This window comes from Schistocerca serialis, chromosome 4 (genome assembly GCF_023864345.2).
Source record: "Schistocerca serialis cubense isolate TAMUIC-IGC-003099 chromosome 4, iqSchSeri2.2, whole genome shotgun sequence".
NCBI classification, from domain to species: domain Eukaryota; kingdom Metazoa; phylum Arthropoda; class Insecta; order Orthoptera; family Acrididae; genus Schistocerca; species Schistocerca serialis.
Window position 1 is genome coordinate 874,704,677 of NC_064641.1, and position 12,513 is coordinate 874,717,189.

The 12,513-nt window shown below is 37.9% G+C and overlaps 1 protein-coding gene across 7 annotated transcripts in view; it reads right to left on the bottom strand.

Annotated features, from left to right (window-relative positions):
- Nucleotides 1–12,513, bottom strand: part of LOC126473527 (cyclin-dependent kinase 11B) — a 99,683-nt gene that overhangs the window by 14,655 nt on the left and 72,515 nt on the right. For all 7 annotated transcript variants that reach the window (XR_007586479.1, XM_050100638.1, XM_050100637.1 and 4 more), the window contains 3 exons: nucleotides 9,140–9,256; nucleotides 5,843–5,991; nucleotides 1,344–1,536 (listed from right to left, as the gene is read on the bottom strand). Coding sequence is in view for 6 of the 7 variants with exons in the window: in XM_050100638.1 (XP_049956595.1) it covers nucleotides 1,344–1,536; nucleotides 5,843–5,991; nucleotides 9,140–9,256 (459 nt within the window). In the remaining variant the exon portion in view is untranslated. The remainder of the gene's footprint in view (nucleotides 1–1,343; nucleotides 1,537–5,842; nucleotides 5,992–9,139; nucleotides 9,257–12,513) is intronic.

Here is a 12,513-nt window from a genome sequence, read left to right on the forward strand (position 1 = left end):
AGCCTCTGGACCAAACAAGTGAAACTTGAGGTATCTCATGCAACATACCAGTTTCTCCATCATACCCACACCCCAAAGAAGCCAACTGCAGGTGGCTAACAGCGGCTTCAGTTGTTTGTGAATTGCAGCCAGCTCCTGCATCCACACACCCTCCCTGTCCATCCTACTATTAAAATGCAAGTGGAAGAACAAGAAAAAAGACAAAAAGGAGCTCTGTTTTCTATCGTTACAATGTTCAAGTTACCTGACTGTGGTGCTCCTGGCAGCATAAATCTACAGTACTAAAACTATTAAAATAAACAAGAAAACAAACACTAGCACTGGTGACTTTTAGACATGGCTGAATGGCGATACTAATAATTAGTACTATAAAATGAGAAGCGCAAGCTTCTACGTGAACACTGAACTCAAGGGCATAGTACGCAAAGCTACAATGAAAGGTCTGTAACTGCCAATAAATGATTTAACTTAGGAGAGAGTAATAAATTTTTGGGTACTCTTCCTGTTTTCATGTATGTGCTTAACAAAAATTATTGCTATGGAAATTCTCTCATGCAAGGCACTTATAATTTACTTTTGCTTTACTCTTACATTTTTCAGCATTTTATGTGCTATTCTGCAGTTTTTTTGTTAACAGTCGGTTGTTAATTTATTTTTATGCCTGAAAATTTTGTCAGTGAATAACATTTTAAAAACTGTCAGGGGGAAACATTAAGATGGTCTAAATTTTAAGTATCTTGCTGAGTGAGGTATGTTCATACTTACTAAAACACTTTCCATAGCGTAAAGCATTTATGAATTATGTGGTAAAGAAGTGAAATAATTATGAAAGTTAGCAGGATGTGTGTGCACGTGCATGCAAATTTGCATGTTTATACACTGACTAATATGCCTTTCTCTGATGAAAAATAAAAACAAAACCTACAGAGTGGTTTGGAGAACAGACAAAGGTCACATGCAAAAATATTTTTTTTCTTGGAATTTTGTATTAGGTTCTCTCTCAAATCGCTGTTTCCACTCTTAATTTATATTTCACACATCAAGAAAATGTGCGGTGGCAGAAGAAATGCACGTACACTGATGTACAAAAAATGTGACTATATTAATAGTTATCAGAAGGTATATTTGTTTTGTTGCTACTCTTTGCAAAACTAAAAATTCATTTAATCCTGAATACATCATTAATGGCAATCTTGACCCATCTTTTATAGCAAAAGTTTTAAGAGCTAAATCAAGATGACAGCTACAGGAAAAAACATTTACAAAATGTATTCCGAGCTGCTTCAATGCAGATAGAGCACTTTCAATTAATTTATGTATCATCTCAATTTAACATAACGTACTAGTTGCTTATATTCATGACCACCAGGTGGTGGTTTAGGAGAAGCAGCAGCTGCTTTGCGATGTCCAAGCTCACTCTTTGCTGGCCATGTTGGAAACATAGCAGGGTCAATAGGTAAAGGTGCCTCCTTAAAGTAATCATGGTTTAAGGCTGCTTCGGCGGTGATGCGTTGTGCTGGGTCATATGTTAAAAACCTGTAACACAACCATTGTGTTATTAATATATCAGTGTTTCAAATATTTAAACTCTCAATTATAAGATAAACTGTATGGCTATAAACTCCATTCCACTCTGTGAATAAGCTGTACAGCAAGGAATTACATTATCAGTTCATTGATATTTGCATTTTAGTACTGGCTTGAAGTAGAGAAGCATATGGAAGTTGACACTAACAATAAGACAGAGAATAAATTAGCTTAAAATGGTAGCTAAAACAGAAATAATTAAAGTACAATGATACACAATCAAGTGAGAAACAAGAAACATGGCTTCTGGATGCACTGAATGAGGACAAGAGGCATCAGGTGAAAAGCTTTAACTGGAAGCATCAAGTACATTTACATAGAAAAGAAATACACTGAATGTAAAGAGCAGTGAGACAGATACATCACCAATGCATGAAGATTACAGGGAAGGAGATGTTTTTGTAATTTAATATAAATTTAAGTAGTTAACGAGTTAACCTATGGTATCAGTGTGCAGTCTGGTAACTAGAAACTATATATTTTCATTCATCTGAGGTTCTGGGCAAAATTATGGATGTTAAATAGCTGCAACACACAGTTATATGTCATCAGCGAACTGCAGGTCACAAGGATATCTTCAAACAAACTACCCAAATTCATATCAGGTTGTGCACAGCAACTTATACCCATATTACTGCACAAACTAGGCAAAGCCACAAAAATAATCAAATGACAAGAGATTAAGTGATGGATGTTATAGTTCTAATCAAAATCAATAGCAACACTTTGCCACTCAGTTCATAAGCTACCACTTCACAGTGCAGTACTCTGATAAACAGTGCCCACTCAAAACATCTAAGCATGCTATGCTGAGACTGTGTGGACAAGGAAAAAAATTTCCCTGATTTTTCTTGGTAAAAAATAAACTTTCTCCTGTGTGAAAATACACATTTTCCATGTTAAGTAACCATGTACTATTCCTCGAAACTGTAAAACTTATCAATCCTTTGAATGGTTATGGTTTTATACACCGGCATAAAATTTCCCGGCACTTTAGAAAACGAAATTCAGGGGAAAAACACATTTTGGAAATATGTCTGATGTGCAGCAACATGTACACCATATTTTCACATTACGAAAGTATCAATTCGAATTCCACCGAACACCGCATGTTACTTTCCGAAGCATTGAAATCGAGATTGCGATGCGCTTTTGTAAACCAGTCATAGCTCATGTCACGTGATCTCGCCAGCCGACGACAGCGGATATTCAGAGCACAGGACACGTGATGTAGTCAGCCAATAGGAACATCACTATTAAGTAGCGTGAACACAAATAGGAAACGTTAATGGTTTAAATTAATATACACAGTGTTGCTACAAGAAATGAAAAGCTTCCATATATTAGTCTCGAGGATTAATAAGCTGCAAGAGAAGCTGAGCTTTCACATATAATGTTGATCTTTTTAGCGCGTGCTACATTTTAAGAGACATTACACAAATGTGCCAGTAAAATTTTTAACAACATAAATGTCTGAGCTTCTGGACTCGAAATTATTTTAAATGGTCATCCTCAAAGAGTTGTTTTTTAAATGAGAGTAAAATGCTCTGTGATTTAAGAAATGCATCGTACCTTCTCGCACATAGATCATCTTGCGTAAAAAGAAATTTACTTTGAAAGTAATGCTTTTCAAACAATCATTCACAATATTTTCTCGCGACCTGTTGGAAATTGGTTCGTTTTAGCAGTTGCCAGAGAGCGACAGAAAACAGGCGTCACTGCGCTTGCGCAGCTACGATGATGCAGGAAGCCCGATTGTTCGTGTGTGTAAAACATTAAAAGATCTTACATTATGTCATAAAGGAAACAAGACTTAAGAGAATACTCCAAGAGCATCCGAATTTTGTGAACCATACTAAAATGCATAATTCGGCTTAAAGTGCACATTTGCGTGTCCAGATTTGGATGTAAATTTTTTTGGAGTACCAGTACTGTATTATCTCATATTTAGTTCTTTATTATGACATAATGCCAAACGTGCTAGAAGATGTAAACGTGCACTTGAAATTCAGCAACAATTAAAGCCAGCCAATAATGTGGAATTAAACACTTAATTTCAAATAAATTGACTGGCTCAGCGGGAAAGATTAATAAAAGCCAAATTTCTTTAGCAAACCGACAAAAATAACTTCATTTTTCTGCAATGCGATTAATGCTTGACTGTCAGAAATGCAGAAATAAAATCGTCTGAAACTAATAACAAATAGTAGCCTTCCGTAATTATGTGAATGTATTTTATTTCACTTGATAGCTACCAGTCACAGAAATACATTTTGTTTTCATTTGACGTGAGAGTAGTAAACGAAGAGAAAATGGCAAAATCACTAAACGTAAACACGGGTCACGTGGAGAATACCAACCTCCCCACAACAACTTTGACTGCTCTGCGTGTTTGCCCCACATCTACGATATTTGCGTACCCCGCCCAAAGTGTTTGAGATAGAATGCCAAAAGTTTAAAAAATCGACTTTTCAAAAAATGTTCAAATTGCAGCGCACATCTTTCTGAACAGTCCGATACATAAAACACACATGTTTGAGGAAATGTAAGACTTGATAGTTGGTCTTTAGTGTGTCAAAGTGCAGTGCCACGCCTCTTCACACAACATTTTTCTATTGCACATTACTGTATTTCGCTCTGTCGAATTCAAATGTGTAATATTTTGTAATGGATGTCATCAAACTATATTCAAGACAGTGGAAATTAAAATGTCCTGTGGTGCCTCTCCTGCTCCCAGTCGGCTGGTTTGACACCCTGTGTCGGCCGGTTTGACACCCTGTCCCTCTTTCAAACAAACTCGCAATTGATATTGGATGGGATTATTTGGAACCGGAAGAACAAGAACACTTCTAGCCAAATCTTTTCTGTCAAAATTTCATTTTCTTGTATACACCGAGAAGATAATACAAAATCTTTCTAGCCTCTTATTCCTGTTACTCGTTTATTTCCTGTCTGGTAGTCTCAACCTATGGATTTCGCGTAATTATAACAATGCAATCCCAGTCAACCATATAAACAGCGACTGGCATTCACCCGTTCGGCTTTGTTCCGCTTAGTTCATGTAGCCCCGTCCCCTTTTGTCTGCAGGAAAGTTTATTTCTAGATGCGACGGGGATTCCCCTGGCGGAGACATCATGTACACTATCCACACATTCAAAAATCAACTTATGATTCATTCAGAAATCAACTTAGAATTTGTTAAAAAATGTTCAAAATCCTATGGGGATGCTAGACCAAAGTGCGCGGGATGCTAGGTGCTTTGTGAAACAAGGTATTTTTCATCAAGAATATGAATTTGGAGCCCCCCTGCCCCCCCCCCCCCCCTCGAATGAACTGAAAGCTTTCTGCACTGTGAAGATAGATACCTATCAATCAATAAGTAGTTGTACAAATTGGAAGAAAAAGAACATTTGAGTGAATAAACAATAATACAAACAAATTACTTAAAGAAAAAAAATCTTTACTATCAGTGACAATTTAATAATAGATCTAATGACTAATAAAATGAATATAAATAGAACATTTGGAGTTAATGAACACAGATATATGACACCTGACTTGTTTGGTCCACTTGAAGGAAGGAAGATTGGTGTTAATGCCCCATTGACAATGAGGTCACTATAGATAGAACACAAACTACTGTCAAAAAAGTATGGACAAAGAAATGAGCATGTCCATTCAAAAGAACCACCTAACACTTGCCTTAAACAGGTTAGGAAAATTGCAGAAAACCAAAGTAAACTTGAAAAGTGTATCAACAGCGAAAATGACTGAAAAATCTGTAACATTTATAAGATGTATTTGCTTGGATGGGACAAAACAAAGCAATTCATTAAAAAATTTGAAATAGCATGATGAAATTAATGAAGGTTGGTACACTGGACTAATCACTGTCAAACAAAGGGCTACATAATGCTTGTATTTGTGAATGCAGTACACATTATTTCTTGCATCTTGCAGTTTAATAGAGACTGTTGCTACATGGAAAAAAAGAAAACACTGAAAATTTCTAGCATTCACTGCATAAGTTACTTGGTTTAAGTTTTATAAATGTATTGAATGATGACCCTTTGTTGTCAAATACCAAAAAATCCGATTTTAACAAACTGTTTCACATCTAACAATCACTTTAGTAGGTCCAAGTAGGAAAATAACACACCTGGCATCTAATAATGATAAATAATGTCAACACTAGTGCCATCTAGTTTAGTATTAACCAGACAATGATGACAAAAACTTGCAAATAAGAACGCACCTGTTCATAAGGTCCATACCAACATCAGTAATCATAGCACCAAACCTGTTGCGCAACTGATTTACAGGATATTCAGCAAATGTCATCTTCTGAACAGCAGGAAGCTTACTGTAACCAGGCCAAATTTTCTCATTCGGAGTGCCCAGATCCTAGAAAGGAATAATAATAATGTTACTATCAGAATATTAATTTTATTAAGAGAGTCTGACACAATCAGTTAGAGATACTTGCGATCGACAATAGTTCACTATAAATTTATTTGTCTAGATAGGATCACAACGAAGCTGTTAGGTAAGCAGTTTCAGCTGCTGAACTTTCATCTCCAAATCTCTGAAAAGAGGAGTGAAATCACATACGTGAAGACTCAAGATGTAACAAATATGATAGCTCTAATACAACTGGTACCATACACCACTTAGTGAGGTAATCAGAGTGCACAGCAATCAACTGATTGTCAAGGAACCAAAATAGAATCAATGCATTACCACCCACAATAGACAGCCACCACAAGACTGACCACTAACAGTTATGAAACTCAACAGGAGAAAATATTGTCGGTGTTAAAAATACAAGGTCTGCTCAAAAAAGACCAAGAATTTAGCCCATAAAATATTTCTGCACTTACCTTTTACTTATTGTGCATTGTCTCCTTCCAAATACTCTCCTCCATAATAGATACACTGCCCCTGATGCCATTTCCACTTCTGGATCACGCAAAGCATTATCTATGAATTTTCTTTTATTTTGTCTACAATTGCAAATCTTTGTCCTTTCAACAGAGTTTTCAACTTTGGAAATAAAAAAAAAAAAAAGGTCTGCAGGGGCCAGGTCTGGAGAATACAGAGGATGAGGCAGCACAGTGATTTCATTTTTGGTGCAATAGTCACGCACCAACAGGGATGAATGTGGGGTGCATTATCATGATGTAAGAACCATGAATTTTCTCGCAACATTTCAGGCTGTTTCCTTCTCACATTTTCTCACAGGTGTCTAAACACGCCCTGATAGTACTATCGATTAACAGTTTGGCCGTGTGGTAGTGAATTCATGACGACCTAATCCCTCATAGTCAAATAAAACTATCAGCATGGTTTTGACGTTTGACCTGGCCTGACGAGCTTCTTTTGGTCTTGGAGAACCTTTCCCAACCCACTGTGAAGGCTAAACCTTGGTCTCATAACCATAACCATAGACCCACGTCTCATCACCAGTTATTATTCTCCTAAGGAACACCTCATTCTCATTTGCGTGATCCAAGAGCGCTTCACGGATTACGAGGCAAAGGTCTTTCTGGTCTTGGCTCATGAGCCATAGGACAAATCTGGCAGCAACACGGTGCATTCCAAGATGCTTTGTACGGATTTCATGACACGATTCAACTGAAATGTTACGTTCTTCTGCGATCTCTCAGCCAGTCAGTCTTCACTTGGCATCAGCGTCGTCGGTAGATGTTGAAGGGCATCCTGAATGAGGATTATCTTCAACTTCCATTCGCCTTTTTTAAGCTGTGTGAACCATTTGTAACATCAAGTACAGCTTTAGCACTCATCACTGTAGGCTTCCTGAATCATTTGGTGTGTCTCCGTAAAGGTTTTCTTGAGTTTCGTGCGAAATTTAATGTAGACGCATTTCTCCGCTAACACTGCCACCTTGAAATTCGCAAATTGTGCAATACAATGTTCTACTCAAAATAGCACTGAACAATAACCAACAAACATAAAACATGAAACTTCCGGCAATTATACATTAAACACAGGCTTGTGCAGGGATGCCAACGGCATTTCATTCCAAAACACCATCGGCGTGAAATTACGAATGTTCCGAAATGTTTTGAACAGACCTCGTAAAACGTACAGAAAAATATTAATATCATTATAAACAATGGCAAGTCCAAAATGGAATAACAAAACACGGAAAGGACAGATTGCTACTGACTATGTAGAGGAGGCATTGAGTCACAGGCACAAGCAATGAAAAGACTCTTAGAAATATTTGAGCTTTCGGACCCTTCCTCAGAAGTAAAACACACACGCACACACACACACACACACACACACACACACACACACACACACGGCTACTGCCTCGCCTGACTGAAACTGCATCTGATGTGAGCAATGTGTTGGGCGAGTGGTGGTGGGGAGGGGGGGGGGGGAGATTTAGGAATAGAGGAGAGGAAAGAACTTATAAGTGCACTGGTGGGACAGGAATCGTGTGTTGTGTAATGGGAGCAAGGAAGCAGATAGGCAGGTGGAGGACAGGGAGCAGCAGAAGTTGAGGTTGAAGAGGTTACAGGAACACAGAAGCTGTAGGGAGAGTTCCCAGCTACGCAATTCAGAAAAGCTGGTATTGGTTGGAAGAATCCGCAGCATAGTGTTGGCAGCTAAGTTGGTAGATCACATGGCTGCTTTCATACATACCCCTGCCTTTGGTGGGGTAGGAGATGCCAGTGATAGGACTGGAGTAGGTGGTGGTAGCAAGATTTATGGGGCAAGTCTTGCATCTGGGTCCATTGCAGGGATATGAAGCAAGGGGTTGTGAGCAGAGTTGAATTAGGGACGTACAAGGATATTGTGTAGGTGGGCTCGGTGGCAGATTACCACTGTGGGAGGATAGTGGGTAGGATATTTCTATTACAGGGCAGGATAGGAGATAGTCAAAATCTCGGCACCGAATGTGACTCAATGACTCCAGTCCTGGGCGAGAAGTGCTCCATTTTGGCTGGACTGTGAGTATGTGGGCGATGATAAATGGCTGGTGAGACAAGGCATCCCTGCAATAGATGCAGACTGAAGACCTGTCACGTACATCTTACCACTACCACTTTGTCGAGAAACAGCTCCCATGCCTTGTCTTCAGCCTTTGATCACCTCTTACTTTTACTGAACACTAGGGCCCAGCACACTGGTATTTCAATAGTGTTCTCAGTCCCGTATGCTTTGGTTTTACACATCATCTGGTTTATTTTATTAGCCAATAACAGACTGATTGTCCAATAAAGTCACTTAATAAGCTTTTAGTGATCACATTTAGGGAGCTGATTGGATAACAAAGGGCAATTATATGATCCCCTCAGGCTCTGTTTTTTTCTATATAGCTGAAAATCATTTACCTATAAGAGCATGGGTGCAATACATCTTCATGCTGAACCAGTTTCTGAATGGTAAACAAGAATGCTTCTTGCTTGAAAATCAATTATATCCCAAAATACATTCGTTTTATATTCTGAAATAGATAGCAGCAATTTCCACATTTCTCACCAAGTACATTAGAGTAAAATTAAAAAAACGTAATCACCTTGAATATCCTGTTTAACTGATCTACTTCAGTCTTCCCTGGAAAAAGTGCTTCCATTGACAAGAATTCACCAAATATACAGCCCACTGACCACATATCGACAGGCGTTGAGTATTCCTATACAAATCAAAAACATAATTCTTTGTTTCAGGTGTTTTATAACAGTAAATACTGCACATCGAACAACAACAACAAGAAGTAATTTACAGACTAAAAACATCTAATTGCAATGAATTACTGTTATTGCTTTTTCAGGATAACAGAAAGTAGTGAGGATAGACTGCTACTCACCACATCAAGGAGGTGTTGAGTAACAGAGGCACATTTAAAAGTAGAAAGCCATGTGTGTGTGTGTGTGTGTGTGTGTGTGTGTGTGTGTGTGTCCCCATTTTTCTACATCTGATGAAGTTTGAACTACTTTTAAATGTGCCAGTCCACTTCTCAACATCTCCTGTGTGGGGTGAAAAGCAATCTGTTTTAAAAGATATTGTTACACTGTAACGGCAATGAAGTCAAAATCTGAAAGCAGGGCTATCAATGAAGTACAACACATAGCACTAAAAGAACATTTATTGTTAGGAACCAGAACATGTAGCATCTATTTTTGAACAAAATTTACATCTTTCATTTTTCTCTCTTCTTTTATGATTGGAATGGAAATGAAGTCTCATGCTTCTTGACAGAGTGTAGGGGAACAATGCAGGAGACCCGCGCCGCCTTACTAGGCAACGTCTTAATGGAGGTGGTTTGCCACTGCCTTCCTCCGACCGAAATGGGGATGAATGATGATGATGAAGAGGACACAACAACACCCCGCTAGGATTCGAACCGGGGACCCCATGCTTGGGAAGCAAGAACATTACCGCGAGACCACGAGCAGTGGACTCTTTTATGATTAGACACACAAATGTAAAAGGTCATCATTGTTATGTGAGTGAAGACAAATCCTTAGTGCTTTGAACTTTCTTTTTAAAAAAAGGATGCTGATTGTGAACTTTTTGAATGGAACATTTGCTACTGTGAAAACTTCGAAAGCTTTTTTTTCTGAAATGGCCTTTTGTTTTCTTCATTTGGCTGTAATTAAAAAACCTGCAGAACATTAATTTCAATCTTTTGTGGGAATTAATAGCTGTGCGGTCCATGCTTGAGAATGCTGCTGTGGATAGAACTGACAAGCCACTTAGCTTGTAAGTAGAACCAAAAGAAACGCTGTTTAATTTTTAGGGGAAGAATTCCAGCGTGATCGAAATAGGTGACAAAATTGTTTCCCAATTGCTATAGTGCACCATATACTACGTAGTGGTGGACTGCAAAAGTAGTTTTGACCACCAGAGGGGAGAGGATTAGTGCAGGGAAACAAGCCCCATTTCCTTCTCACAGGGCAGCAACCTACACTAGGGCTGTTGATACAATATCAATATACACATTTTTTCCCCAAAAGATACTGATATATATTGGTGACATTTCTTTTCCCAATATATTGATATCAAAATAGCAATATCGAATGTCAATTTTTTTTATTTTTTATTTTTTTTGAAATTGTAGTAGAACATAATTTTACTTTCACTGTGTGAAGGAGTCTTACTTTGTGAGCTTTCATCATGTCCAAGCGATTTCTTTGTCTGTGTGAAACACACAGAAGAAGTCCGCTTGCACTGGGCAGTGGCAGTGTGAATTAAATAACAAGATTTTGAATGTGTAAAAATAGCACAACTAGTGTTCTATTTCTTCACACACAACTAGTGTTCTATTTCTTCAAAACCAGTTTCCGTAAATGATGAACAAAAATATAAATAATAAGATGGGTCTTTGCAGTGGACAGTGACGTGTGAGAGGAAATGCTGACTTAATGAGCGCTACTAACAGAAACTGCAACATTTAACTTCACCACGTAATTTTGACACTACAACTAGGTCACTAAGTTTGCAAAAATGAAAAAAAAAACAGGAAGTCGACATGAAGTGTTCCAGACAAATCTGATAGTGATGAAAGCGAATGATGGACCCATCTATACCTTTTATTGTGCCACTTACATGCAGTTACACGTGTTAGCAAAGTGGTGATCACCAAGTGTGAACAAGCATTATTTTTCTTTCAATTCTTGCTCTAAGGGGGATACGCAAAGGATGCTAGCTTGTTGATGTACAGAATATCTAATAATAAATCAATACCAAAATATACAGCTCTATAACCGGCAGTTTATTTACAATGTGCAGCCAATATTTTTATAGGGCAGTACATCGATATTTTTCTGTTGATGTATTGAGACCCAATAATGATATTTTCTTAAATATTGATATACCAGATTCCCAATATTTTTAAAAATATCAACAGTCCTAGCCTACAGCTATTCTCTGTGATAACAGAACTGATACACTGACAAGGGGATCGCTGATCCCTTCTGGTGTTGGGAGGGTCATAATCGAAATCCGTGATTTACCAGGTTTAATTGCTTCACTCATTTGAAAATCAGAAAAGATAACAATGGGCAACAAAGTACTGGGAAAAGCTACCATGCAGTTGAATGTTGAGGTTGGTAGATTATTGTTAACCCTTGGGTAGTTGTGCCTCTTTTTGTTCCTTTATTGCTTGCATGGTGTACTGTGTACACCATTCTCCTGAGATGCAGTTTAGAGCCTAAAATTATGCAGTAGCAGTTGGTTTCTTTGTTCTTTTTTCTTTCTTTTTTTTTTTTTTACATGCAGATTAGTTTGATTTAAGTAAGGGTTCAGCAATTAAACATAATAAAAAGCAATAAATGTAAATCAACAATCATCAAGTAGTGGGAGGAGAAAACTCATATAAATGTATAGAAATGTCAAGCTTTTGGAGCCAGTGGCTCCTCCTGGCAGAAGGGGTGAATGGAAAGCACTGGTAAGCTTCAGGAAATCGGGACAGTTCAGGAAAGTCACCTAGAACCCCTGGCCAGGGGAAGCTTCCTGAATGGGATGAGAAGGAAAGAGTCTTACAGTATGGAGATAAGAAGTATATACTTAGAGGAGGATCACTATTCAATGGAAGAGCAGAGATAAAATTAATGTATATCTGTTCCCTAACTACTGTGGTGGTTACGTTACCTTCTATTGACTGTACATAGAATCATTGCTGAAGTGGTGTTACTCACATAATCCATGCAAGAACAAGAAAGTCTTGTTTACTTTATAAGTTGATTACTGAGATTTACACTTTTTCATTATTGAAATCATTACCTGAGGTGAAGTTCGCCTTATTATTTATGGGTTCTTAAATGGAAATACAAAAGTTTATGTTTTACATAACCTAAGAAATGTTATTAGGTGCACATTTGTTTTCATCTGCTGCAGCAGAAAATTTAGAGTTAAATGTATTTGCTGGTTCAGCAACAAAGCATAAGC